At 33.3% G+C, this 27,816-nt stretch overlaps 1 protein-coding gene across 6 annotated transcripts in view; it reads right to left on the bottom strand.

The window, feature by feature from the left end:
* LOC126776084 (neurexin-1) overlaps positions 1 to 27,816 on the bottom strand; it is a 194,486-nt gene that overhangs the window by 26,832 nt on the left and 139,838 nt on the right. For all 6 annotated transcript variants that reach the window (XM_050498358.1, XM_050498359.1, XM_050498360.1 and 3 more), the window contains exons 6-7: positions 2,095 to 2,244; positions 1,364 to 1,524 (exon numbers count right to left, since the gene is read on the bottom strand). In XM_050498358.1, coding sequence (XP_050354315.1) covers positions 1,364 to 1,524; positions 2,095 to 2,244 — 311 coding nt within the window. The remainder of the gene's footprint in view (positions 1 to 1,363; positions 1,525 to 2,094; positions 2,245 to 27,816) is intronic.

Below are 27,816 nucleotides of genomic sequence, written 5' to 3'. Positions count from 1 at the left end.
AGCATATTTAAAAAAAACAGCGATGGAAAGACCTTATAAATAATACATTAATATTGATTAAACGGTTATCAAAGGAATATTTTCCAATATCATTACAAAGTTAGAGTGAAATATCGATTGTATTGAAATAAAATAGCGGCAGAAATACTTTTGTATATTATGTATAAACTAAGCAATGTTTTTAATCACAAATCAAAACAAGATGAACAATCTTTAATTCAATTTTTATCCTAAGAGTTGTCTTTTATTGTATAATAAAATAATGAAACAAGTTACGTGTTTCTTCATAATGGCATAGGTCTAACTATTAATTAATAATTTCCAATTTCTTTGTGTTTAATCGTATTTTAACAATATACGATATTCTTTGTGGAAAAGTTAATTACCAATACACATAGATTACGTCATAGAATAGAAAATGTGCACCGTACCAACAATCTCAAGGTAATTCCTGAAACATTAAGCCATTTCGTTGAAGTCGTTAAAATATAAAATGATTCTAACATTTTCACACTAACCACTAACGACTTATTGGAATTCCTTTTGATGAACCTCATGCAAACTTGTATCAAACAATTTACGTAGAAATGTAAGGTTAGAATCTATTTAATAATTCCATTTCTGATTATCAATCTGGCTCAATTCTTATTAATAAATATATACATGATCAATCTTTATTTAAAAGTAACAGCCTGTGAATGTCTCACTGCTGGGCTAAGGCCTCTTCTCCTTTTTTAAGAAGATTTGGAGCTTCTCCCACCACGCTGCTTCAATTCGGGTTGGTGAAGTACATGTGTGGTAGAATTTCATTGAAATTAGATACATGCAGGTTTCCTCACGACGTTTTCCTTCACCGTCAAGCACGAGATGAATTATAAACACAAATTAAGCACATGAAAATTCAGTGGTGCTGGCCCGAGTTTGAACCCACGATCATCGGTTACGATTCACGCGTTCTAACCATATCTCGGCTCTAATCTTTATTTGGCTACAGCTGACTTTAAAATGCACCCATCAAATACGAAAATATGTCTCAAACAATTCAAAGTTTAATAAAAATACCTTGACAATAAAATGATTTAAAGTAATCCGAATATTTTAAAGCAACTTGAAATTGAATTTATTATATTGTCTACCTGAAGCGATGTTGCTTGACAAACTCGGTACCAGAATTCGTTTAGTGATCTTGATTTCTATAGAGCGGGTTGCATTATTAAAATAATTTATATCTCAAATATAGAGTTCCATTTACTTGACAATACAGAACGTCTGAATCAGCGAACAATTCTACTTCCTCGTCAATGAAAATACTTCCACAGATTAAAGACCTTTATTTAAGTATTTAGTACATAAAAAGTCTCACCTCCTGAATCCGCCTTCTAACAGTAAGTTTGTGCCATTGATGATCATCAAAACGTGTCTTCGAAGGCTTGATATGCATCTCCTGCTTGCCGTTTCCAAGGCCCATAGTGAGTGAGAGACCACCATCTCGAACAGCTAAGTTAAGATAGTCTGCCTCATGACCTGAATGAAAATCAAAAGATAAGTAATGAGATATGTAAATGGCAAAAATTGAAAGTTGCTGAATTATCGCATATTTATGCTCAAAAGTTTAAAAAAACTATGTACCGAAAAGTTTAAAATATTTTTACTTTTACGAGAATTTTTCAATTTTAAGCGTTAACACCAGTTCTACAAGAATTTCTTAAGAAATGGAAGAAATTCAGACGTTGCAGAAAATGCTAAATAACACAAATAACGATACACTCTAATACTTGAATCGCATATACTAGAAATTCTTTTATTTTTTTCAGACAAAACTCGGTATATTTGCTTTATTCAAATTAATGCTACATATATTTTTTAATAATACAAGTTAAATCTTCTTATTTATATGATAAATATTAATAAAATAATAAAAATATTTACAGAATAAATAATAATAAATACAACTATAAAAAAACGAATTAAAGGTATCACCAAAATGCACATACATTAAATAAACTTAAAAATAAATATGACCAAAGACCATACGTATATTTATTGTAACAAGAGAGAAAAACAAAACAAAATTAGTGAATATAACGTTGGTACCTGTATAAAACAGAAGCCCGTTGGGTTGTCTCGTCTTGAAATAGAGGGAGATCGCGTCCTGTGTACTAACAATTGGTTCACCGCCAGTTTGAGTCAAATCATATGAAAGAAACTCAGCACCGCGGAATGTTGCTTCAGAAGGAGCTTTATCTGGAACAAATTCATATGTTAACATACTTGAATAAAAATTATCATTATCATTTATATTAAGAAGTTCTGCCTCGTGACTATTAAATTAAAGGCCATAGTAATATTACGATAAAACTAAATGTTTTCATAAAGAGACTTATGAATGAAACGATCTCTTACTGACTAATTTTTTATTATATTGATAACAGTTTTAGAACTTTGACAAATTTTCCGGCTCTCAGGTCACGTTATTTTCTTTTTGGAACTGATGGTAGTTTTTAATTTGACTTCATACTGCTTATATATAAGTTTCTATATTAATTTAAAAAAAAAAATAATTTGAATACGCTGGTCTTCGAGTTCGTAACGACGCTGGCACACTCATTCTCACTTTGATGAATAGTACACAAGTACAGTATGCACAAGAGCTAAGTAATCGCTTTGACGTCTATAGGCGTATACTGTCCCAGAAGGTATTAAATTGAATGAACAGTATTGATGCTTGACGATGAACCAGTCTTGGCAACCAGTATTCTCTTTGAACCTTAATACAGTTCCTAAATCTTTTAGTTAATTTTTACTACCAAATATCTTGGTTTAAAATCTTATATTTTAAACCAAGCTTAAATAACTAGGTTGCAAGTTTAATCAAATTATATTTAGTCTACAAACATTTTTAAAACAAAAGTTTTGTTTTCAGCATATTTTTGAAACGTTTTTGGAATTTTGAGTTTGACGCTGTGACGTAAAATTAATTCTTAACATAATAAATAACGTATTTTGCTTAAGCATTTTCCGTATCTATAAACTGCAATTTTAAAATTTCAATTTATACCAGGACGAAGTTATTACATAAAATATTTGTAAAAAAAGCATAAGGCGTGCCGTAAAATGTACTAGCACTGCTGGCTTGTTGGTAACGGGCAGACGGATTACTTGGGGTGGTATAGTGATTATGATAAAATATTTATAAATCTCAAAGCTTTGGAAATATATCGTGGTAATCCTTTTTTAACCCAGTATAATTATGGCCTGAATAAAATTACTTTTACTAGAACACAAATGTAAAGTATTAGGAGAGCGTATTACAATTACAAAATGCTTGCACCTTTGGCCTGATTAAATCGAGTTATTTATGAAACATTTTCAAAGGCGGTCTTTAAAAATATTTATTTGAGTGTAATAAAATTATCATCATTCGCTGGCACTTATTCAATTTATAAGGGTTGGTGCAATATGTTTTATGATAGTACAAGAAAATTGACTTTCCTTATACGGTCGTCCTACATTATAGGATGACGTTGGGAGTGGGATACTGGAAAATAAGTTTCTTGCCACCATACGGGATATTAAAGTATTAGTGTGAATGGTATTAATGGATACGGTAAACCCAAAACTAAACTAACTAAAGGAAATCGATGGTTCTGGTGATAATCACTGTTTGAAATAGGACTCAATTATTTTTTGCCACGTTATATATGTAAAATATTAATACATGTAGTATGACAAATATAAAAATCAAGCTAACAACAACTCGATGTCATCGATCGTATTTAAAAGAAATCTCGCTGAATCAATAATGAAATGGAACCTATAGATTCTTTTTTATCATATAGAGTAAAGGTCTATAAAAAAACGTTTATATACAAAGAAATATATATTACAAATATGATACATACAAAGAACATTTCGTGTATTTTTGGGGCCAAGCTATTGGCGGGTGTTCGCAGGCTTTACAGAAGCCAATAGCGTAGTTATAACAACTTCCTTGAATGTTTAAAAGTGTAAATGTATAATTATTACTCATGTGTTGAATGACTTTCCCTCAATCTTTAGAAATAATTTATTTAATTATTATAAAATGCATGATTAGTTTCAATTACAATTTTTACTAATTTCAATTATTATGATATCTTTATATACATTTTACTGATATTTATTAAAACAATGACATTAATTTATAATTTAATTTAAACATATTTAAAAAAATGGTTATGATTATTTGTTACTTTTAATTTATGAATCTGCGCCTATGTATACTTGTAGTTGACATATATTATACATATTGTTTTAAAAGTTCATTTGGAAATGCTATGACGGGTCGGTTGGCGTGGTTAATAGATACTTGCCTTTCACGCCGATGATTGTGGGTTCGATTTCCACCCAGGACGGTCATTTGTGTGGTAAGTTTGTCCTAAGTCTGGTTGTAATTATCTATATAAGTATGTATTTACAAAATAAAAATAGCATATGTAGTATATCAGTTGTCTGGTTTCCATAGTACAAGCCAAAAACAAAAAAAATGCTTCATTATTTAGTATAATTTAATTACTATTCAGCTCATATATCTTTTAGGCAACACATTAATCAACAGCACGCTCGCTCTTTTCATCTTATCACAATTCCCTATCGTCATCTCCTTACATGCAGTAACGCACACATGTATATACACGTATATGTGTGTGCGTTACTGCATGTATGTAGTAAAAGCGAACCTACAAACGTGATTCATAGCACTCTCTACGCGCTGTTCTGTGCCAAGGAAGTAATTTGATCATCTATTATATATATCCTTAATAATATGGTATGATTTTTTTTTATAGAATAGGAAGGCGGACGAGTATATGGGCCACCTGATGGTAAGTGGTCACCAACGCCCTTAGACATTGGAATTGTAAGAAATGTCAAACATCGCTGACATAGCCAATGCGCCATCAACCTTGGGAACTAAAATTTTATGTCCCTTGCGTCTGTAATTACACGCACTCACCCTTCAAACCGATCACAACAATTTCAAGTACTACTGTTTTGCGGTAAAATATCTGATGATTAAAACGCATTAAAAATTAATGGGCGCTTAGAACTTTCCTGCTTCGAATTAAAAGAGACTTTAACGAACTCGTCGCTTTAATTTTTATTACAAAACACTCGTTAACAATAACAGAACAATACTATTAATTCATAATTCATTTAGTAATTGAAGAATGTACTTTATAGTTGGAGTCTATGCAGTTTTAATTGTCTTTAAACTTCCCGACACCTGAATGAATCAGAAATTGATTAATGAACCAAACTTTGCTACACTCGGCCAAGTTTTGTATATTTTGTTAACGGCTTTGTTGTAGAAAGAACTCTATTATATAGGCAGCTTGATTCAATATCCATTAACGACTTATTTGATTTTCTTGGAAAACTAAAAACATCATGGAGTAAAATATATTCTACTAGGTTATTAAAAATCCTTATGTTATAGCTAATAGAGAAACGGTAATGTATTTCTTTGTCATGTTTTTCATTATAAAGGGTATGTGTACCAGTTTAGTAGCGCGTACAAAGGTTATAATAAATTAGATTCTCTTGTTGACAACCACTGACGATGTAAGGCATGACTACCACTTCTTATAGAGATTTTGGCTATGAACTGAAACTTCTCAGGAAATAAAATTTTAATTTCAAGTAAATCGTATTAATGAAGATATTTTTATGTAAACAATATATGTACATGCTGATTAAAATATAATCAGATGTATAATAATGAAAGAATCTTTCACATATATACGCACATATGTTCATATTGGATCCAATCCAATTTTGCAGACTGGATGACAATAAATATTCAAATGAAATAAAAACCAGATGACCAACGGTTTTATAATAATAGTAATAACGAAAATTACACATTTTATAATGAGATACAATGCAGAGACGACCCAGTAAAGAACATGCCAATTTCAACCAATTATCGTCTACAATAACTTCCAAGCTAGAAGAGAAAATGTGCAAAATGTATTGCGACGTGAAAGGTTACAGCCTCAACGGATTGACGTGAATATGTATTAAGCCCAAAGGCGCTTTATTACACTTGGGGTGTGTCATGTGAGTAACATGTGACAATGTTTAAAATGAACGCATCTACATAAGCCAATTATTATATCTATAATTTTAACTTTTAACATTTTATATTGCTAAAGCTTGAAGCCCAAGAAATGTTGTAAGCTAATTTAGCAGGCTTGTTTGAAAATAGAACTCGGGTAAATTTTATCTTAGGATGGTAGAGAAGCAGAGGACTTATCTCATCATAAGTTCACCGACTCTGAAAGAACCATAAAACATATACCGGTAATTAAAGATAAAAACCGGAACACAAAAATTTTAATATTATTGATTGACGGTAGAACAACTGAATTTTCATGTGCTTAATTTGTGATTATAATTCATCTCGTGCTTTACGGTGAAGGAAAACATCGTGAGGAAACCTGCATGTGTCTAATTTCACTGAAATTCCGCCACATGTGAATTCTACCAACCCGCATTGGAGCAGCGTGGTGGAATAAGCTCTAAACCTTCTCCTCAAAAAGAGGAGAGGAGGCCTTTAGCCCAGCAGTGGGACATTCACAGGCTGTTACGGTTACGGTACGGTACGGTAGAACAACCGTTAAGTAAGTGGAAAACCTACTACTTATTTAATAATCAGCTATAATTTTAAGCTATAACATAAATACTTAGATTTATTGTAACTACAGGCACAAAAGACATAATTTTGATTCTCAAGTTGGTGACGCAACGATGTAAGAGAAGCTTAAAATCTTTAAGGGTATTTCATTTTTCTATGGGTGGTGGTTTAAAATAACCACCTTAACCGTTTGCCAGTCTGCCTACCTATTTAAATAATATATAGTGCTGGATATAAAACCACCAGAAGTCAATTCAAATTAACCTTTAAAATTAGTCATCCTAAAATTTCGATTTTATGATACACCTTATACACGGCCAATAGGACAGGTCTGGAGATCTAACAATAAATTGAAGATAATTTGAACGAATTAAATGTCTTAATCACTATTACCGAAACTCAGAGGATCATGCCTTCGGACAGTTTTAAGATAGCTTAAGACTTAAGATCTGGTTGTTTGGAAATGTAATCCCTAGTGAGATCTAACTATCAAAATTACTGGAGTTGATAAACAATATTGATTAATATCCGAAATTTTGATACTTTTATTGAACTTTAACATTAAAAACATTTAGGTGTTTTGTTTTTAAGCTTGTATATATTTACCCATTAAATATTGCAACACTTTTTTAAGTTCTATCCAAATAATTGAGCTGAGTTTTTACAGACTTTGTTATGACAAATAAAAATAGATGAAATATGTAATTAATATATAAGTATTATAAAACAGATATTTATTCAATCAAAAAAATTAAAATATTTTTTATTCAAAAAGACTTTTACATGTACCTTTGAATCGTCAAGCGCTATCTATTATATATAAGTATATATCATTTTCACGGTGAAGGAAAACATCGTGAGGAAACCCGCATGTGTCTAATTTCACTGAAATTCTGTCACATGTGTATTCCACCAACCCGCATTGGAGCAGCGTGGTGGAATAAGCTTCAAACCTTCTCCTCAAAAAGAGGAGAGGAGGCCTTTAGCCCAGCAGTGGGACATTCACAGGCTGTTACGGTATATATCATTTTATATCGTTTGAAAAATATTCGAAGAATTACAATCAAATTCAGCTAAATTTAAATATAGTTTAAGTAATGATACCTATCGTATTATATTACTTTGCTCATACAGTAACCAAATAAACGTAGCGAAGGCCATGAATGAATTATACAGGGACAAATATCACCGGCACTGCACTGCCAACTAACAGGAAACTGCACCTGTGTAACTGTGCACTTCGCTCAAACCCAGGCAGACAAAAAGTACCTTACCTTAGTTAGTCACGTACAATGATCACAGTGATAATCATATTGTATGCAATAGTAAAAATACATAGGTAATTATATTATTTATATTCCCGATAACATCCCATGTAGTCGATGCGATATCGCATAGACTAATAACGCAAAATTCATTAATTTTGCGTTTACTAAATAGTGTGCCTAGTTCCTATTATTGTCACTAGACGGCGCTGTTTCCATTCCACATAGTTAACATCAACGCTACGGATTAAGTAATAAAATCTCGCACTAAGCACATAGATAACGGTGTCAATGCAAACAACGAGATAAGGGATTACAACTTGAAAATAGTCATAAAAACCATTAAAAAACCACTACGGTGTTCTGCGGTGTTGATTTAGATCAAGGATTGCATTCAGTTCCATTTTCTTTAGCGTAAGCATCGTGGACGCGGTATCCAAATTTATATTAGAAAGACGCATTTCATATATAAATTATATAACCTTTAAATAATTCTTATATATATCTTACATAATCTTTCAATAAATCATTATTAATACAAATTTAACGGATCTATAAACTATGAACAGCAAAAAAGGTAACTTAAACTGACTTAAAAACAATCAGCGTCATCTAATCATATGAAATTTTAGCTTATCGTTTTTTTTTTTTTGCTTATTTCAAAATACCTACGAAATAGGTATATTTGATTCTTATTTTCGAAAAAAAATTAAAATTAGAACGTTATTATTTTTCTGCATTAATGTTTAACAAAACAATTGCAAAACCAATTTCGATAAAAGAACAATTTAAATAACTCGGAATCCTAATTATTATTAAAACATATACATATAAGTGTATTAACTTCGAATATATTTATTAACATAAGAATTATTCATACTGAAAAGTTGTATAAGTGTCTACGTAACAAAATAAACAATAGCTACTATACAAATCATGACCGCGTGGAATGGTGGCAAGAATGCTAACAAAATTCCCCGTTGCATTGCAATACCGATTCTGTACCAAAAATGTACCAGCTCTGTCACCAGTGGAAGCAATAAGAGAGGTTTTGTTTCAGATATATATCTGCACTATTTCAGCAACTGCAAGCCCTGCAGATAAAACAAGAGTATAATTGAAAAATACTTTACGTCAAAACAAGTCTTATCTTAGAATATAAAGTAACAAATGTTGTTTAGAATATACTCAAATATGAATATTAATATTATAAAATACTAGCTCTTGCTAAACCTCTCTTAATTTACTTGTAACCTATATATCCGATACGACTTGCGCTAAAATATTACTGCAGCTCTGCTCTGCGCTGCTCAAATGTATACTAAACGTAATGGTGATTGCTTGAACGGTATAGAAATTGAAGTACTGTAACGCCATCTAGTGACGTATTAAAATCTTATCTGTGAAAAAAATACATGTATATATAATTGCTAATTAATTACCATCGGTTAAATCATAATTATTTTATTTTATATAAAATAAGCATGCCGACAGATAAATGGAACTGATGGGAAGTGATCACCACTGCCCATTGACATTGGCAAAGTAAGAAATATAACCCTTCCTTACATTGCTAATGCTCCAGAAACCTTGGCAAGTAATATGTTATGTCCCTTGTATAGTTACACTGGCTCACTCACCCTTCAATCCCGAACAAAGCATTACTTGTTTGGCGGCAGAATATCTGATGAGTGGGTGTTATGTAGATATACCAACGTCCTTTTATACTATTATATATATAATAAAGTTCTCCAGACCGATTTCGGCCACGGCGTCCAATCTCAAAAGAGATTAGCCAACTACGCAGGATATATTATAGTGCACAAGTATGTGCGCAAGCACAGGTGCACTCTGTATCCCTATCTCCCTAATTTCACTGGTGGTAGGGCTTTGTGCCTAGTCTTGGTAGGTACCACCCATTCATCAGATATTCTACCGCAAAACAGCAGTACTCGGTATTGTTGTGTTCCGGTTTGAAGGATGAGCGTGCTAGTGTAATTACATGCACAAGGGACATAACATCTTATTTCCCAAGGTTGGTGGCGCATTGGCGAAGAAAGCAATGGTTAACATTTCTTACAATGCCAATGTCGCTCGCCTGCCTATACTATAAAAAATAAACTTTCATAATCCGATGGGATGGCAATCACACGTCCAGAAAGACTTTAGGCGCAGGACCAATGGCTTTACGTGGTTTCCATTGCACGGGAGTGTACACACTTCCAACTTCCAGACTCCGGGCTGCTACTGAGAATTTTCTGATAGAAAAGCCCAACAACTTTTTAGTGGCCCGACCTGGGAATTGAACCCAGTACCCTCGGGTCTGCGGCCTTACATCAAGCCACTAGATCAACGAAGCAGTCATCATATATATATTAGCTTATATATAAATATATATACTATTAATAGTTATCGTGTTGTGACATTTTTCGTGTTCAATATTTTTCGTGTCACACGCAAATTAAATGTGTCAATTATTGTCACGTGGAATGAAACAATTGTACTTATTCCATTTATAAATTCGAAAACAAATGAACATTTATAATAATATAACGAATAACGTTCGATTTTCAAAAAATACTTTAAAACAAAACTCCACGATTTACATTCCGCAGATTTCGAATGTGTTTGAATTTAGAATGATATCTTGTTTCTATGTGGATATATTTGTGTATATGTAGTGAACTCGTATTTTTTTAAAGGATTACTGTTTGTTTTATGTTTTATACAAGTGAATGTTTAAATATACAATTTTAATTTTCTCTTAAGCAATATCTTAAAACCAATAGTTATATTCAAACTAATACAGTAACAGCCTGTGAATGTCCCAGTGCTGAGCTAAGGCCTCCTCTCCCTTTTTGAGGAGAAGGTTTTGGAGCTTATTCCACCACGCTGCTATAATGTGGGTTGGTAGACTACACATGTGGCTGAATTTCAGTGAAATTAGACACATGCAGTTGTCCTCGACATCTTTTCCTTCACCGTCAAGCACGAGATGAATTATAATCACAAATTAAGCACATGAAATTCAGTGGTGCTTGCCCGGGTTTGAACCCACGATCATCGGTTAAGATTCACGCGCTCTTACCATTGGGCCATCTCGTTTAAACTAATCTTAGTTAAAAATTCCGTTGCATTGTTTTGTGTTTAAATACTCAAACATCAAATTCATTAAATATTATCTCTATGACCGTTTAATAAGTAAAGGAATTTGACAATGTGGGCTAACAATGGCACTTGTTACATTTTCAAACTGCTTAAAAAGTCACAACATTGTAACTATGAAACTGTATTCCAATCGAGTTGTAAAATTCATTATCCACTTTGTCTGTCATTGTTGGATAATATAAAGTCTATTGTAGGATATGAAAACAGCGCTCGTATGAAATTCTCTATACAAGTTACTGATTGAAATTCGTGAAGTTTCACATCGTGGTCGAGGCCATGGTTTAACTTTTATAATTGGATGTTTATTATGACATGACTTTCGTTTGGGGATTAGTCTGAATCGATCAATTGATATCATAATATAAAACTAGTTTTCACCCGCGGCGCCCACGTGGTAAGGGGGAGGAGATGTTAGGTAGCCTATCTCCGTCCTTGGCGTTCAAGCTTGCTTCATACCAAATATCATGAAAATCACTTCAGTGGCTTAGCCGCGAAAGCGTGACACACAGACAGAAGATAGACTGAGTTCTTTCGCGTTCATTAGTATAGATTAATGATTTATTTTTTGTTCGTATTACAATTTTATTCTTTCGATATATCTGCGCCTAACTACTCTTCTGACTACTACAATAAGCCCTGCCTTTTATTGATATTTTACGAATACTCTGATTATTAGGTTGGAGGTTCATTGACGGTGACGGTCCACTTACCATTATGTGACTCATAATTGTACCCCCCTTTCTTTATTAATAAAAAAGCTACCATCATACATCGATATACATTGGTTAATTATAATTAATCAGCATGAGTGAGTTTCAATTGGTGTCAACAAAAGTCTGCGGTTGTGTCCGGACTACTTTAAATTTAATTTAATTGTACAAGAGCTTAATTGAATAAAGAATATATTGTTTTTTTTATCGTAGAAAATAAAGACACCTCAAGGCTCAGTTAAAGTTATATTCAAGACCACTACGTTATTGGTATTATTATATTGTGATGAAAACCTGGTCAACATCAAAACATATTACTGTGTAAAAGTGTGTGCGCGTATAATAAAATGCACTTTTTATTCCCTCACTCTCATAATCCGATGGAATAACACGACCGGAAAGGTTTTAGATACAGCCTTACGTTATTTTCGAGGCACGTCTCAAACCAATTTCAAAAGACTGGTCTGAGAATTTTTTGACAAAAAAAAACAAGATATTTGTATTAGTCCAACCCGGGATTTATATTCAGCCCTTAAAAGTTTCACATTAGACAATGAGGCAGTCAATGTATATTTATTTATTTATTTAAAAAACTTTTTTGACCACACATCACAATGTGCAGTAGGAACAAAAGGCGAACTTAACGCCTGAAGGCATTCTCTGCCAGTCAACCTTTAAGCTAAGCAGAAATCCGTGAAGGTGGTAATTAGTAATTAAAAATATACATACATATAAATATAAAATCAACAAAATAAATACAGAGCTATAATATATATACACATTTATACATATACTATGTAAACTAAATAAACATTAAATAACATGTAATTGCAATTTGTATGACAAGTGCGGTCGACGACATAACTGAACAACTCTAATTGGAAACAGCACAATTGTTTCATGCAAGTTAAGTCAACTTATACTTAACTCTATTAGTGTGTGCTTATTCTATATCGTGACTTCGTACGTGTGGAAATATAATTTTATTTCAAGTATTAGTAATTATATAACAAAATATGAAAAGTCGAATGGCATTAGTAGTTTTTTTTTTTATTATTAAAAACTTGGAAACTTTTGACAATCGACATAAAATATTATAAAATATTAGTTTATAAAAACAAATTGTAAATAAATGAATTTACAATTTAATACTTTTTTTTGTTAGAGGGGGCAAATGGTCTGGAGGTACACCTGATGGAATGTGACTACCAGCGACTGGACACCTACACCGGAGGGTTTACAAGTGCATTGCGGCCTTTAAGAAATGAGTACGATCTTTTCTTGAAGACTTCTATCGGATTCGGAAAAGTTGTCGGTAAAATATGGTTCACAAAGTGGTTGAGCAAGGAAGGAAATGCCTCATAAATCGCACTGTTATGAAATTCCACTGACTTGCAGACATCAATACTGTATGATACATTAATCATTTGGTTAAAACTCTGTATTCAATTTTCAATATTACATAAAATGAGCGAAAGTAATCGACATTCTTACTTCATACGGCTTCTCAATTATGTAATAGTCGAGTTACACGCAAGTCTTACTTGCGCAGTATAATTTGCGCAAAAAAGCGTATGCAAACAAATTATGCATATTAAATTTAAACTGACATTATTAGAAACAAATACACATTAAAAAAAATTGACACTGACAAATTTAAATTGTCAGTTTAATTTCACCTTTTAAAAGTTTCAATTGTCCTTTTAATTTTGTTCAACCCCAACTTTTACATTCCCACGTACGCTTAACTGTGTAAACTAGTTTGCTCAAATTAACGCCAAGTAATAAGAGAGCAGGTAATCACCCGACTTAAGAATTTCTTAAGTATATTGAAAGTACATTACATTATTAACGTAATTAATTACATGAGTAACAACGTACTTGACAGCAAAACATCGTTACGAAACCAGCATGTGATTAATGAGTGGAGATTCGGTAACACATTAGCATTTCAGGCTAGCAATAAAATCAAGTTACATTCGATAGAAATAATGAGATATAATTTGAGATTGAGGTCAATGACTTCCACAAGTTTACTTGTGGTAGGGCTTTGTGCAAGCTCGTCTGGGTAGCTACCACCCACTCATCAGATTTTCTACCGCAAAACAGTAGTACTTAATATTGTTGTGTTCCGGTTTGAAGGGTGAGTCAGGTGGGTCAGTGTAATTACAGGCACAAGGGACATAAAATCTCAGTTTCCAAGGTTGGTGGCGCATTGGCTATGTAAGTGATGGTTAACATTTCTTAAAATGCCAATGTCTAAGGGCGTTGGTGACCACTTACCATCAGGTGACCCATATGCTTGTCCGCCTTACTATTGCCTTTAAAAAAAACAATAGAAAATATAAAGACATATCGGCTGCTTTTTATCGAAACAATTTTACTTGTTAATTAATGGTTATATTAGAAACTCACGAATGGACAATAAATACTGTTATATAAAATATTATTTAGATTATAATATCCGAATATGTATGAGATATTCGTTAATTATTAGTAACTAGCTCCAAATTCTATGTGTAAATTTTATTATAATAAATGTTATTATATTTTATATAAATATTATTATAGTATAGCCGCGCTAACCCAGTGGTTAGACGACGAGAATCTTAGCTGATGATCCAAACCCGAGCAAGCACCATTGAATTTACATATTCTTAATTTAAATTAAGGAATATAGAATCAATTTATATTATTTCTCTAAAAATTTAAAGAGCACGCACTGTGGAGACTGGTGTCTAAAATGGTAGTAACTCTACATCAGGTTACCAGGTTTATTTCTTTAATGGTCTTGCGGTTTACTTTTTTAATTATAATAATACAATTAGTATTAAGTGAATATAAAAATAACAATAATTTTGCTTTTAAAAACGCTTTTATGAACTTACAAAGAACTTTCTTAAAATATCTATCCGTCCTGTTCCGTAACCGTAACAGCCTGTGAATGTCCCACTGCTGGGCTAAAGGCCTCCTCTCCTCTTTTCGAGGAGAAGGTTTGGAGCTTATTCCACCACGCTGCTCCAATGCGGTTTGGTGAAATACACATGTGGCAGAATTTCAGTGAAATTAGACACATGCAGGTTTCCTCACGATGTTTTCCTTCACCGTAAAGCACGAGATGAATTATAATCACAAATTAAGCACATGAAAATTCAGTGGTGCTTGCCCGGGTTTGAATCCACGATCATCGGTTAAGATTCACATGTTCTTACCACTGGGCCATCTCCGTCCTGTTCTTATACATCTAATTCTACGTCCCTTGTCTTTATTAGGCCTTTATTGAAATATTTTATCATATCTCCATAACTAATCGTACAAATTGCACTGTATATGCAGTCGTTGTACACATAAAAATCAATTAAAAATAACCTTTTTTTTCATGCAATAGAAACCTTCACAAAGTTACCCGTAAGGTTTCGAGCGTCAGATGACGTCAACGTATTTGATATTGTAAGTGCGTTAATGTGTGCGTGTACATGAGCTCATATGTTTGTATCAATTCTCGTGAGTAACTTGGCAATCACACCAAATTTTTTTTACGGATTTGTATGGAATCAAAACAGCGTGGTTAATTAACAATAATCGGAATCCCGTACAAGTCGCAGTTAACGTCAACGCTAACTTAACAATTTTATAGAGTAAAATAACTCAATTTATTAACGGTCACGGTGTAATATTCAAATCACTGGCACAAGAGCTTAAACTTTTCAAACGTATCTTTTGCATATTTTTACAGACCTCAGTCTAAACTGGGTCGTTATGTCAACGCTTCGTCTGTCTAAATAAAGTTTAATAAATATGTAACAACTTTGAGAATACATTTTTTTAAGCCATAATCATACTTTATGATTGATGTTATTTACGATTCAAGGCGATTACATCATCAGAATTGTATTTAAAATTCCTACAACAATTGCGAAAAAGCGAAAGTGAATTTGTTAGTTTGGTTGGTTGGGTTAGTGGACTTAGATAGAGCGTCACGGTAGCATGCGAAAGCGATCCCGTGGCGCTCCTCGTTAAGACGGAAAAGGTACTGCTGGTTTTTTAGTGGGTATTCCGACGTTCGGGGCGCCGTTCCTTGGACACTGGCGAGCCCCACATACCCCCCACTGTTCCCGTGGAGGAAACGCGTAACGAGTTTTTCCAGCGTTAAAAAAAGTAGCCTTAGCTACTCAACCGATCGTCATGAAATTTTGCCTCGCATTGTCAGAGGTACAGTGAACAACATAGCGTACGTTGTATACGTACGCATAACACGTATATATCACATTATCATCAAAATCATCACATCAGCCGAAAGACGTCCACTGCTGGACAAAGGCCTCCCCCAAGGATTTCCACGTTGGCGGGTCTTGCGCTGCCCGCATCCAACGGCTTCCCGCGACTCGTTCTAAGTCATCGGTCCACCTTGTAGGGGGGGCCTGTCCACGCTGCGTCTTCCGGTTCGTGGTCGCCACTCGAGAACCTTTCTGCCCCAGCGGCCGTCGGTTGTGCGAGCAATGTGCCGCTCCATTGCTTTTAATTTAGCAATTCTTTGGGCTATGTCGGTTATTTTGGTTCGCCTGCGGATTTCATCATTTCTGATTCGATCTCGCAGAAAAACTCCGAGCATAGCCCTCTCCATTGCCCTTTGAGTGACCTTGAGCCTTCTTATGAGGCCAATTGTGAGCGACCACGTCTCTGATCCATAAGTCATCACTGGCAACTCACACTGGTCGAAGACTTTCGACTTCAGACACTGCGATATTTGGAATGAGAAGATAGTAACTCCGAATTGATGTGATACATTAATTAAAGTTACTATCTTCTCATCATCAATTACAAATAATTTTGCTTTTATAACCGCTTTTATTAACTTACGAAAAACTATCTTAAACCAGTTTAACCAGTTATAATCACTCTAAATCAACTCATGCCGGAATAATTGTAACAAATACATGTTAATCGTGATTGATAATGGCGACTTATATTGTTTATGATGCAAGGCCCTGAAGATGCCCTGAAGAAGACTGGCGGTAGGGCTTTTTACTGGTGGTAGGGCTTTGTGCAAGCTCGTCTGGGTAGGTACCACCCACTCATCAGATATTCTACCGCAAAACAGCAGTACTTGATATTGTTGTGTTCCGGTTTAAAGGGTGAGTGAGCCAGTGTAATATGGTGGCGCTTTGGCTATAAGCGATGGTTGACATTTCTTACAATGCCAATGTCTAAGGGCGTTTGGTGACCACTTACGATACCGATACGATGTCCGATATAAGTAAAATTACTATTATTATTTATTTCAGCCCCGATATTAGTTAATCTCAATACTCAATAACACCGGAGCTATGAAGTTGTCAGTATCTTACTCACATGACTCGAAAAACACATTGTTTTTACTTCTCTCCGGCTCAGTTATTATAAGCGGTTGTTTTATCAATCGCAATCCGACTTAACAACAATTCAACTCTGAATCACTCATACATAATCAGACAAATCCGAATCCGATAAATACTCTGCAATATTATTATAGAATAAAAAAAAATTATATTTATGATATAAAAGAATTATATTTTTTCTAAACCACAGAGCACGACATGAATTATAAACACAAATTTAGCACATCAAAATTCAGTGGTTCTTGATGGATTTTCTAGCCACTGAACCAACCATCTCCAAGTTCAAATAAAACATTTTGTTATTTTTAATGAACACGGTATTCTTTATAATATGTATTTATTATATATTTATTTATGCTTGAACTTTTAATAACCACATTTTATTAAATATTATAGATATGATTATATACTATTAGGCGAAAAAACTATTTTCTTTTTGTGAAAAATTGTTGCACAGATTTTATAAATAATTCAGGAAGTATGTTTTATTTGTTTCTGTTACAAACGAAACACTTATCAACAATTTATACATAAACCTTTTCATGCCTATAATCCCACTCAAAATCTTAATCTTCGTTAATAGTGATTACTAAAACAAAAACTACTTTCTTTACTCTACATATTTAATTAATATTATTCATAATTTTAATAACTTATATTCATTTTATAAACAGTAATGTTACTAATTATATGGCCCAGTAGTAAGAACGCGTGAATCTTAACCGATGAACTTGGTTTCAAACCCGGGTAAGCACCACTGAATTTTCATGTGCTTAATTTGTGATTATAATTCATCTCGTACTTTACTTTTTAAACATCATGGGAAAACCTGTATGTGTCTAATTTCACTGAAATTCTGCCACATGTGTATTCCACCAAACCGCATTGGACTAGGGTGGTGGAATAAGCTCCAAACCTTCTCCTCAAAAAGGGACAGCAGTGGGACATTAACAGGCTGATACCAACGTTACTAATTGTATGAAACATTAAACGTGCTAAAAGCTGTGCACCGCGGTGTTACTAGCTTTGTTATTGTATTACACTCCAGCTTGTCGCCGTCCATAAACAATTTAAACGGAAACAAAACAACGAAATAAGATTTGGAACGCAGACAATGTTTAGACATTTCATTGTGTAAAGCAGTAAATAAATATGTATGTAAACTCTAAATTTTACTCTAAGTTTAACTTTGATGAAATAAAGACCAAAAGGTACGGTGAAATGTTCGCTTTAATAATTATTCAATACTTACATTTATTATGCAAATCCATTTTTAAGATTACACCGGACAAACAGACAGATAAAAATAAAAACAATCATTGTTTTAGTTCTGATATTTTGCAAATACCAAATTGACTTTTAAAAGGGCATATAATAAACCACAAACAGACACACAGACACTCAATTTATTTTATTTGTATATACTACTAATCTATTACAAATAAAATAAGAAAAACAAACCGTACCAAATCTCTTTCATCACAAAACAAACAAGATTTCGTCATCACAAAATATTTGAACTGAAAACAGATACGAGAATAAAAACCGGTATAGTTGACGTAATCAACAAAAGAACGTTCGTGGCTGGGTAATTGGAGAGAGATTTTCGCTAATAAGACCCACTTTATTGAATATAATTATGTTTTGATATGTTTTAAAATGTTTTGTTCCAAATAATTATAATTATAACGTCAGGATCAGGTCAGGATTTTTTTTTCTTATTTTGTATGAAAAAGCAACACATTTTTTAGCATAATTATTTATATTTGATTATATTATATAAGATGTTACTTGATATTCATTATTACAATATTTATAAACCATTGATGGCCTCGTAGTACTTGGATAAATAATACAAATACAATATTTTACAACCGCCATGATGACAATATTTTAGAACCGCCATGATAGATGTTATGTCCATAACATCTTAGTTCACAAGGTTGGTGGCACATTGGCAATTTTATTATTGGGATAGTTAATATTTCTAACAGCGCCATTGTATTTCAGCGGTAGTATATAGTCATATATATCATCAGGCCGGTTATTTGCTAGTCTGGCAATTGCTTATTCAATGAAAAAACAATAATAGGATAAAATATATTTCTTAATAGTTATAATATTAAATAAAGACACGTATTAATCCACCAGCCCGTTAGTATAGTTTTGCGTTCCTAAATACATTTATTAATTTACAACGAACTATTCTAAACCAGTTTCATCAAGTCGGAAGCACTTTAAACCGACTCAAGCCAGAATAATTGTAACAGAGTACATGTTAATGTCCTTGAAGTCTATAAAATGAAATTGTTGTTCGGTTTTATAATCCAATGATATTTTATCAAATTGTTAGTGCTTAATATTGGCATTGGGACAATAGCGGCAGTTCGATTTATGGTGGTAGCTGAATATTCCGCAGACTTACTTTGAAGGTCAAAGTTAAACTATGAAATGCAAATAGGAGTTTGCCTGAAATTGGTGTGGAATCAAATCTATAAAGCCGATAGCATTTTCTCAGTACAGAAATTGTCGGAAGTGAATGCTTGAAATAGTAAATGGATTTAGATTTTGAAGATATTTACTACCGCCAACGGCAGTCTTGAACTTTACCACAGACAAAAATATTCCATTTATTTTATGTGAATAGATATATTAGTCCAAGTCGATTGCATCAATTTTTGATACAGAACGTTTTTTAAAGATTGTTTTTATTTCATAAACTCAATCAAAAGGGCTTATTCACCGCTCAAAGATTTCAAAGCGGAAAATTAAAAAAATGAAATGAAAAATATTCCAAGCCGTACAGTAACAGTAACAGCCTGTTAATGTCCCACTGCTGGGCTAAGGCCTCCTCTCCCTTTTGAGGAGAAGGTTGTGGAGCTTATTCCACCACGCTGCTCCAATGCGGGTTGGTAGAATACACATGTCGCAGAATTTCAATGAACTTAGACACATACAGGTTTCCTCACGATGTTTTCCTTCGCCGTTAAGCACGAGATGAATTATAATCACAAATTAAGCACATGAAAATACAGTGGTGCTTGCCCGGGTTTGAACTCACGATCATCGGATAAGATTCACGCGTTCTAACCACTGGGCCATCTCGGCTTCCAAGCCGTGATGCCATCGAAATCTCTGGCAAAAAATAACCCGCAATCCGCTCGGAATGTGACGGTTCTAAAATTGAATTTCCAATTAAGTGACGGTTGGTACCAACTCTGGATCAAAGTGTCTAGGGACACATTTTCATATTGTTTTATTTATGTTCGGTAAAACTTTCTGAAAAATCACCTTTTGGAACTTTTTACCTAGGCCTACTGTTAATATGTAAAGTACAATATTTTAGAATAATATAAATATATATTTAAAATTACTAAGTTAAGAGAGGCTGACTTTAATGACTTTTTAAGACCTTTCTACATTATTTTGCACAAGTTCCAATAAATTAAGAAAAAGATTGTCCATTGCTAATATTAAGGCTGTAGCATCAGTTATAAATGATTTAGCATTAAAGTTAAGGAGTTCAAGTGACCATAAAACATCAATTACCATACTTTATACGTTAGTAAATTTATATGCCACGTGAGTCCGAAATTGTAGATCATAATAAGGTACATTTTAAGTTACCGAGTTTTACCGAACTCCAATTTCACGTGAAGAACTTAGGGTAAGTACTAAAGAAGTTTAAATCGAATGATCCTTAGCGTAAGGTTGCTATTTAAAAAAACCTACAGTGACCGTGAGAAACTTTCTACGATCCGAATTTCCGAACGCCTCCAGTCGCTCGGCCATTTCCGTCACGCGTAATGGCGGCGTCGCGGAAATGGCGCGATGACAGAGCCCGGAACTTATCCCCGTGTGACTTGCATGACACGTTTCCCGGGCCAGTGTCAATTTTAAAATTGGAATCGTGTTTGATTAGAATAAGTGCTCTGTTTCATTTCGAATGCCCGATTGAAAAACCCTTTCGGCCGGAATGGAAATGCATTTTGTTGAAAGAAAAACAATATTGGAAAGTTTCCAAATTTTTTTGTAGCTAGCGCGGAAATGCATCGCATCCCACCTGTTTTGTGTTATAAATTGTTGCATCCACAATGGAATACCTTTTCATGAATTGTAAGAGATATTCTGGCTGGCAACAAAAGCGAATGAGATACCGGCTGCTTGAAACTGTTATATGCTGTCACGATGTTACAAATCCGACAAAGAACATCGCCATAAAATTGGAAAGTAAAATATAAATTGCAATACTGCCGAGGAGCTGCGTCAATTTCTCATTTCGGACAAAATATTAGCACATCGTGCAAATAGATTTTTAAACTATTTTAGCCAAACATAGTGTATTTTTCAAATTAAGGTTTTAAATCAAGGTTTGTTTTTCCAGATCAAAGCCGTAGATAATATTAATTAATTCGAATTAAAAATCGCCTTAAGCTTAATTTTTAAACTAAGCTCGGACTTCGGAATATCGAATATTCAAATATGCACATTAAGGGAAAAATCTAGTTAAACTTTTAAAATAGAATAAATTCTCTTCAAATCCATTCATATACCAAAAAGGAAAATGAAACCAAATGATTCACATAAAACGAACTGCAAGAAGACTTAGAACTTGATAAACTGAAATCCAGTGGGTCACGATGGAAATATATTTCCACAGATAAAAAAGACATTAGCCGGGATCGCTCTTTATCGGGATAGGGATAAGGGAACGGAACGCCTCATTACCGGGACGGGTCAAGCGAGGTGAGATCTTTTAGCACTCCATTCAGATCTAGATTTAGATTTTTAGCGTTTAAACTGATCTAGAATTATACACATTTTTCTATTCCTGACCTAATATTGTAATTTTAAAAAGTTTCAGAAAAACAAGAACAATTTCTTTTCGTATTTCTATAATCAGTAGCTACAAAACAAAAACAAAAAAAATGCTTGAAAAACAGAGGAGAAAAAGTTACCAGACTATTTTTTCTTTGCGTATTTATACAAAGATAACCTGCTCAGTTACGTAAGTGGAGTGTAACGCAACGAGCGTTACAAACAATTGCGGCTTACTTTGCTTAAGCCCTTAAGCTACAAGACGATTTGGCCACAACAAACAAATATCTCAGTCACATGGCTGCATGTAAACATAGCTTTACAAACAATTCCTCACAGTTGCTTGCGCTGCTCAATCGCTTGTGTTCCATTCTTTAATATTAGAATTCTCGCATTTAAAACCGCAGTCCTATTCTGAAAAATATCATCTTATCTCACTCGTGAAAAGCTGAAAACCGTCTTTTTTAATGCGAGTTCTCGTATCATTAACATGTTACAATTATAATAATAAAATTCGCATATCGCTTTCGGATATTTCATGACCGTTTATTCTATTTTGATTTACAGAATAACTCTGCTGTGTATGTACTTCGTTGTGTACATATATTATGTTTTAATTTTAAACGAAATTGCGTTGTAAGATATTCTGTTACGCGTAAACATGTGGCTCTCGCAATCTTCTATTTTACATATATGATGAGTTATTTCATCGCTTATTTACTTTGATACCGTGAATATTTACATGGATTTTATAAACGAATGTTAATGGTACGTGACAAATTTGTAATCACTTGAAGTTAAATAATTCAAATATAGGCTTTTAGCTTTACAAAAAAATTATTACAGAAGTAAAAATTAGCAATTTTATAGAAGACAATAAAAACATATTATTTTCTTATGTTTTATTAGTGTAATATTGTATTTTTAAACTCTGTGCACGGGGACCAATTCTATTGATCTATAACGATTACCATACGTTCCCGATTCAATTCCAATCTAACTTTTCTATTCTATATTTATTCGGATCGGATTCGAACCGATATGACGTTAACATAAACCGTTGCGTCAAAACCGAACTTAACTGTTAACTTTCATGCCAATAGTCGATAATTAAATTAAATAATAGGAAAACGGATAAACTGCAGCTTCTACGATTCGATTCGATTGCGATAAAGTGACAATTTGTGATGTCCAGTGCAAAATGTAATATATTTTTTTTAGTGTCCGCAAAGTCAATTCATAATTTGGGCTAGGTTTTCGCTTCTATAATAGACTTGGGAATAGTTTTAGCTTTGTCAATTAACAAAATGAAACGTTGTAAAAACTGTGATAAATAAAGCGTATTAATCAATAAATTATTCTTTATGTTGATTTGAAGCGTCGTGTCCGTAATCGTTTATTTCCATGCAGGATATACATATTTTATTATATATATATATATATATATGTAGTTAACTACATATATATATATATATATATATGTAGTTAACTACATATATAAATTGATAAATAGTGTAACTACTAAATTACTTGTTATTTCTTCTCAGTGGAATCTATATTCCGTACCGGTTGTAGCTTCCCATAAAATTTAGCCCTGTACCATGATGATTGAAAAAGCTTCGGGAAAAAATATACTTTGGTTTGGTGATTTTTGAAGAACTAATTGCATCAAAAAACTTGTATACATATACATACGAGCATTTTTTAAAATAAAGAAGTGTCACTTTAAACACGCGAAAGATAATCTATAATATACCGAAATATATTTACTCGATAGTAACCCACCCACTCATCAGATATTCTGCTGCTAAATAGCAATAACAAGTAATGTTCTGTTTTGGTTTGAATGGTGAACCAGAGCAACTACAGACATAACACCTTAGTTCTCAAGGTTGGTGGCGCATTGGCGATGTAAGAAACGGTTAATATTTCTTACAGTGCCAATACCAATGTCTATGGGCGAGAGTGACCACTTAGTCCGAGTTTATTGATTTTTGATTTGGCCTTATTGGTTCTTTTAAGCATATAAGATGTTATGTTATAAGATAGTGTCGTACATGTGTGCGAACGCTTTAAACGCTATGAACAGCTGAGGTATCTCGCATAGGTTGCGTTTTTAATATTTAAGTTTCACATCTGCATGATGCTGTGAGCACATGTGTCTTTTGCACATGCACATTGCACAAAAAAGCTAATATGTCCACAATTTTAGATATCACGTAAGGACCACAATAGTTTTAGATGATTAACACAAAATAAATCGCAAGACACACACATATTGTGTTTACAATACAATATTAGTACACACTTAAATAATAAAAAAAAATATTCTTGATATCTTGGTATCGTGGTGATAATAGAAGCGTAAAAAATAAATTTTTATGTCATACAATAAATATAAAAAAATGTATAAATGGAGGAAAAAATTAAACATTTCTACCGCAAGTATTTCCTTGAATAGAGCTGTAATGGAAATTGTTTGAAATTGTTAGCGATGTTGAAAAATCGCGCATCTCTCAAGAAATATCGCACCGTTGTAGTGTGTGCCGTGTACATCAATTGTAGTAATTGAACGTGTAACGTATTGGCTTTGAATATTTAAACATATTTCCTTCTTGTTTATTTCTAGAAAATAAGAATATTTTCTTTGTACATACAACATACTATGTGCCCGATACCTCCGTACTCGACTTCGAAGGATAGTTATTATGAATATACTTATGTTCAAATTTTCAAATGATGATAAATTGATTTTGAATAGGATTTGCATAAAAACCGTTCTTAGTGAGCGTCTACATCGCGAAAGGATGGTAAATTTCAAGTCAATTGAATTTATAGATTTTAAGATCTCGTAATGAGTCGATCAGTCAATGGCATTTAATGGGTACGTACCATCACCCATCAGACATTCTACCGCCAAACAGCAATATTTAGTATTGTTGTGTTTCGTTTTGAAGGGTGAGTGAGCCAGTGTAACTAGTGGCACAAGGGACATAACATCTTCGTTTCCAATGTTGGTGGCGCATTGGCGATGTACCATTCCTGATTGATATTTCTTACATCACCAATGTTTATGGGCAGTGGTGATCATAGATAGTCCATTTGCAACGCCGCCTACCTATTTCATAAATATATATGTATATATAAATATTATATAAGAAGATATTTAAACTCATAGATTTAGCATGGATTCCTTTTCCTTTTTTATAATAACGATTCACGCGAATCTAATAAGGAATGCACATGTACCAGGATGTCATCTGACACAGAGGTTTCCTTCACAGCATACATGAATTATTAACAAAATTTAAGCACATGAAACCACGATGGTGCTTGCCCGGACTTGAACCTGTGAGCGCTTAGGACATGTATATTATCTACTGGGCCATGTCGACTCCTTCCAGCAAAGTACCGTATCGACGATCCGTATTCGACTTTTATATTACTTGTCAAAACAAAACATTTCTCACGTAGTTTCAACTCGGTGACGCGTATATTGAAGATAACAGTACGTGAGCATACATTTTTTGTTTCGACAGAGAGAACACGATACAAAATCTTTTTTTTTTAATTTTAATAAATAGGATGCCTGGCAAGTGGGCACCTGTGTAATGCTCCTACCACTACTAACTAAGATGTCACTTTTACACAGGCGAACTACGGAGTTACACCGGCTCCCATACCGCTCAAACCAGAACACGAGCTTACACAAAGCCCTACCGCTAAGTATACTAATATTTATAAGGCCTTCAATGGAACCAAACATAACTTTCTTCATTTATAGTTGAATATTCAACGGTATTGTAGAGAGGGGTGTTGTCAACAGCTTGTGTGGTTAGTGGCCTTATTGTGTTGCAGTGTTGGCAGCAATTGCATGTTTTATACCAAGAACGTGCACTACACTTTATGAATAAAACAATCGACCATAGTAAAGTTCTAAATTATAAATTAACATAGAAATGGTTTGATATTATAAAATACTTTTAGAAGTGAAAAAAATGATAGTACAATAATACGAAAGTCGAAAAAAAATATATAGAAAATCGTTTTAAAAGTTTTCGAATAATTCTTCGAATTAACGAAGTTTAAAAAAACAGGCAGTCATACGGACTGCTGATAGAAGTGAAAACTTGAAACTGTTAAATATATTCGTCCAATTTTCACATCTATTGAAACTTGAAATAATAATTCTATCCCTCTTTATTATATAGCTTTTTATTCATCCAAATACACAATATGTCGCAAATTTGGTACAAAATATTAATACAGCTTAATTTAAATAAATAATAGTTAAGATACACTTATATTATTTGTATAATATACTGTTATTATTTATATAAATTTCAATCATTATTATGATAAACCAACGCAACGCGCCTAAAGAAGTTTTCACTTAAAAAAAAAATTGCATCTTAGTCAGTATATTGTAATGTAAGTCGAGATGGCCTAGTGGTTAGAACGCGTGAATCTTAACCGATGATCGTGGGTTCAAACCCGGGCAAGCACCATTAAATTTTCATGTGCTTAATTTGTGTTTATAATTCATCTCGTACTTGACGGCAAAGGAAAACATCGTGACGAAACCTGCATGTGTCTAATTTCATTGAAATTATGCCACATGTGTATTCTACCAACCCGCATTGGAGCGGCGTGGTAAAATAAGCTCCAAACCTTCTTCCCAAAAAAGGGAGAGGAGGCCTTAGCAGTATAATGTGACGAAAAGCGACGCGGTGAGCCCAAGTCACACCAAAAATCTTGGTAAGCCTTAAAATATAGCTAGTATACCAGGCCAGTACACCGCCCGGTGTACTGACTGCTATAATTGTATCGACAACATTTAGAAAATAATAATTAAGTTTCCAATCATTCGACAGGTGAATTCATTCATTCGTATATTTCAGTCAGTTTTTGGAACTGAAGCGAAGTCCTTTTGCAAAGGCTTTCCGTGTACATTTTTACAAAATCAATTTCGACAATCGCGTTAACATGTCATTCGCGAGGAATGTAATCGTGTGAGTGTTTCGTTCTCTGTTTTTTTGATGAACCAATACGAACGAATGAGTGAGTTTTAACTGACCGAAGTCATTATTGATGCAAATCATCAATGTAAATGAGTCTTCGATGTATCGATAATGTTTGTTACATGTATTATTACTTTATAGTTTTTTGTAGGTTAATTTGTGTGTAGTGTGTAATTATTTGTGAAGGTAATTTCATAATATCAGATGTATTAGTACTATGTGATATTGTACGTGGAATGTGGAATTAATAGTACTCTATGCATGGCTATATTTTTATTGCTACTTTTTTTTTACTATATATATATATATATATATATATATATATATATATATATATATATATATACATATGCATAAATTTAATTTATATTTTGTAAGAATAGGCAAATATTAAAGGAGATCGTCTGCCATTCTTTGATGAAATTACTAAGATATACCACTTGATAGTAGATGGTCACCACCACCCATAGACATTGGCAAGATAACTTGCCTTTTATCTATCGTTAGATCAACATCTAGTTGCTTAAGATTCTAAGGCAGGAGATTTCAAGTTCCTGTGTACAAATCTGGGTCAGCGCAACAAAAAAACTTATTGTATATTTCAGTCCAGAATTTCTTAATATTAACCAAAGTATAGAAGTTGACACTGATTCTGTGCCTCGGAAATAACATAAAGCCGCTGTACTTCTGGCTGTGCTGGATTGCCATACCATTCGATTATGATTATACCTTGCTTATATATATACGCTTGGGTACTAAATAACATAAGCTTTTATTCTG

The sequence above is a fragment of the Nymphalis io genome, chromosome 19, assembly GCF_905147045.1.
Source record: "Nymphalis io chromosome 19, ilAglIoxx1.1, whole genome shotgun sequence".
Classification (NCBI taxonomy): Eukaryota; Metazoa; Arthropoda; class Insecta; order Lepidoptera; family Nymphalidae; genus Nymphalis; species Nymphalis io.
The sequence above is the reverse complement of the archived record's forward strand: the minus strand, read 5'-3'. Positions and strand labels throughout refer to the sequence as shown.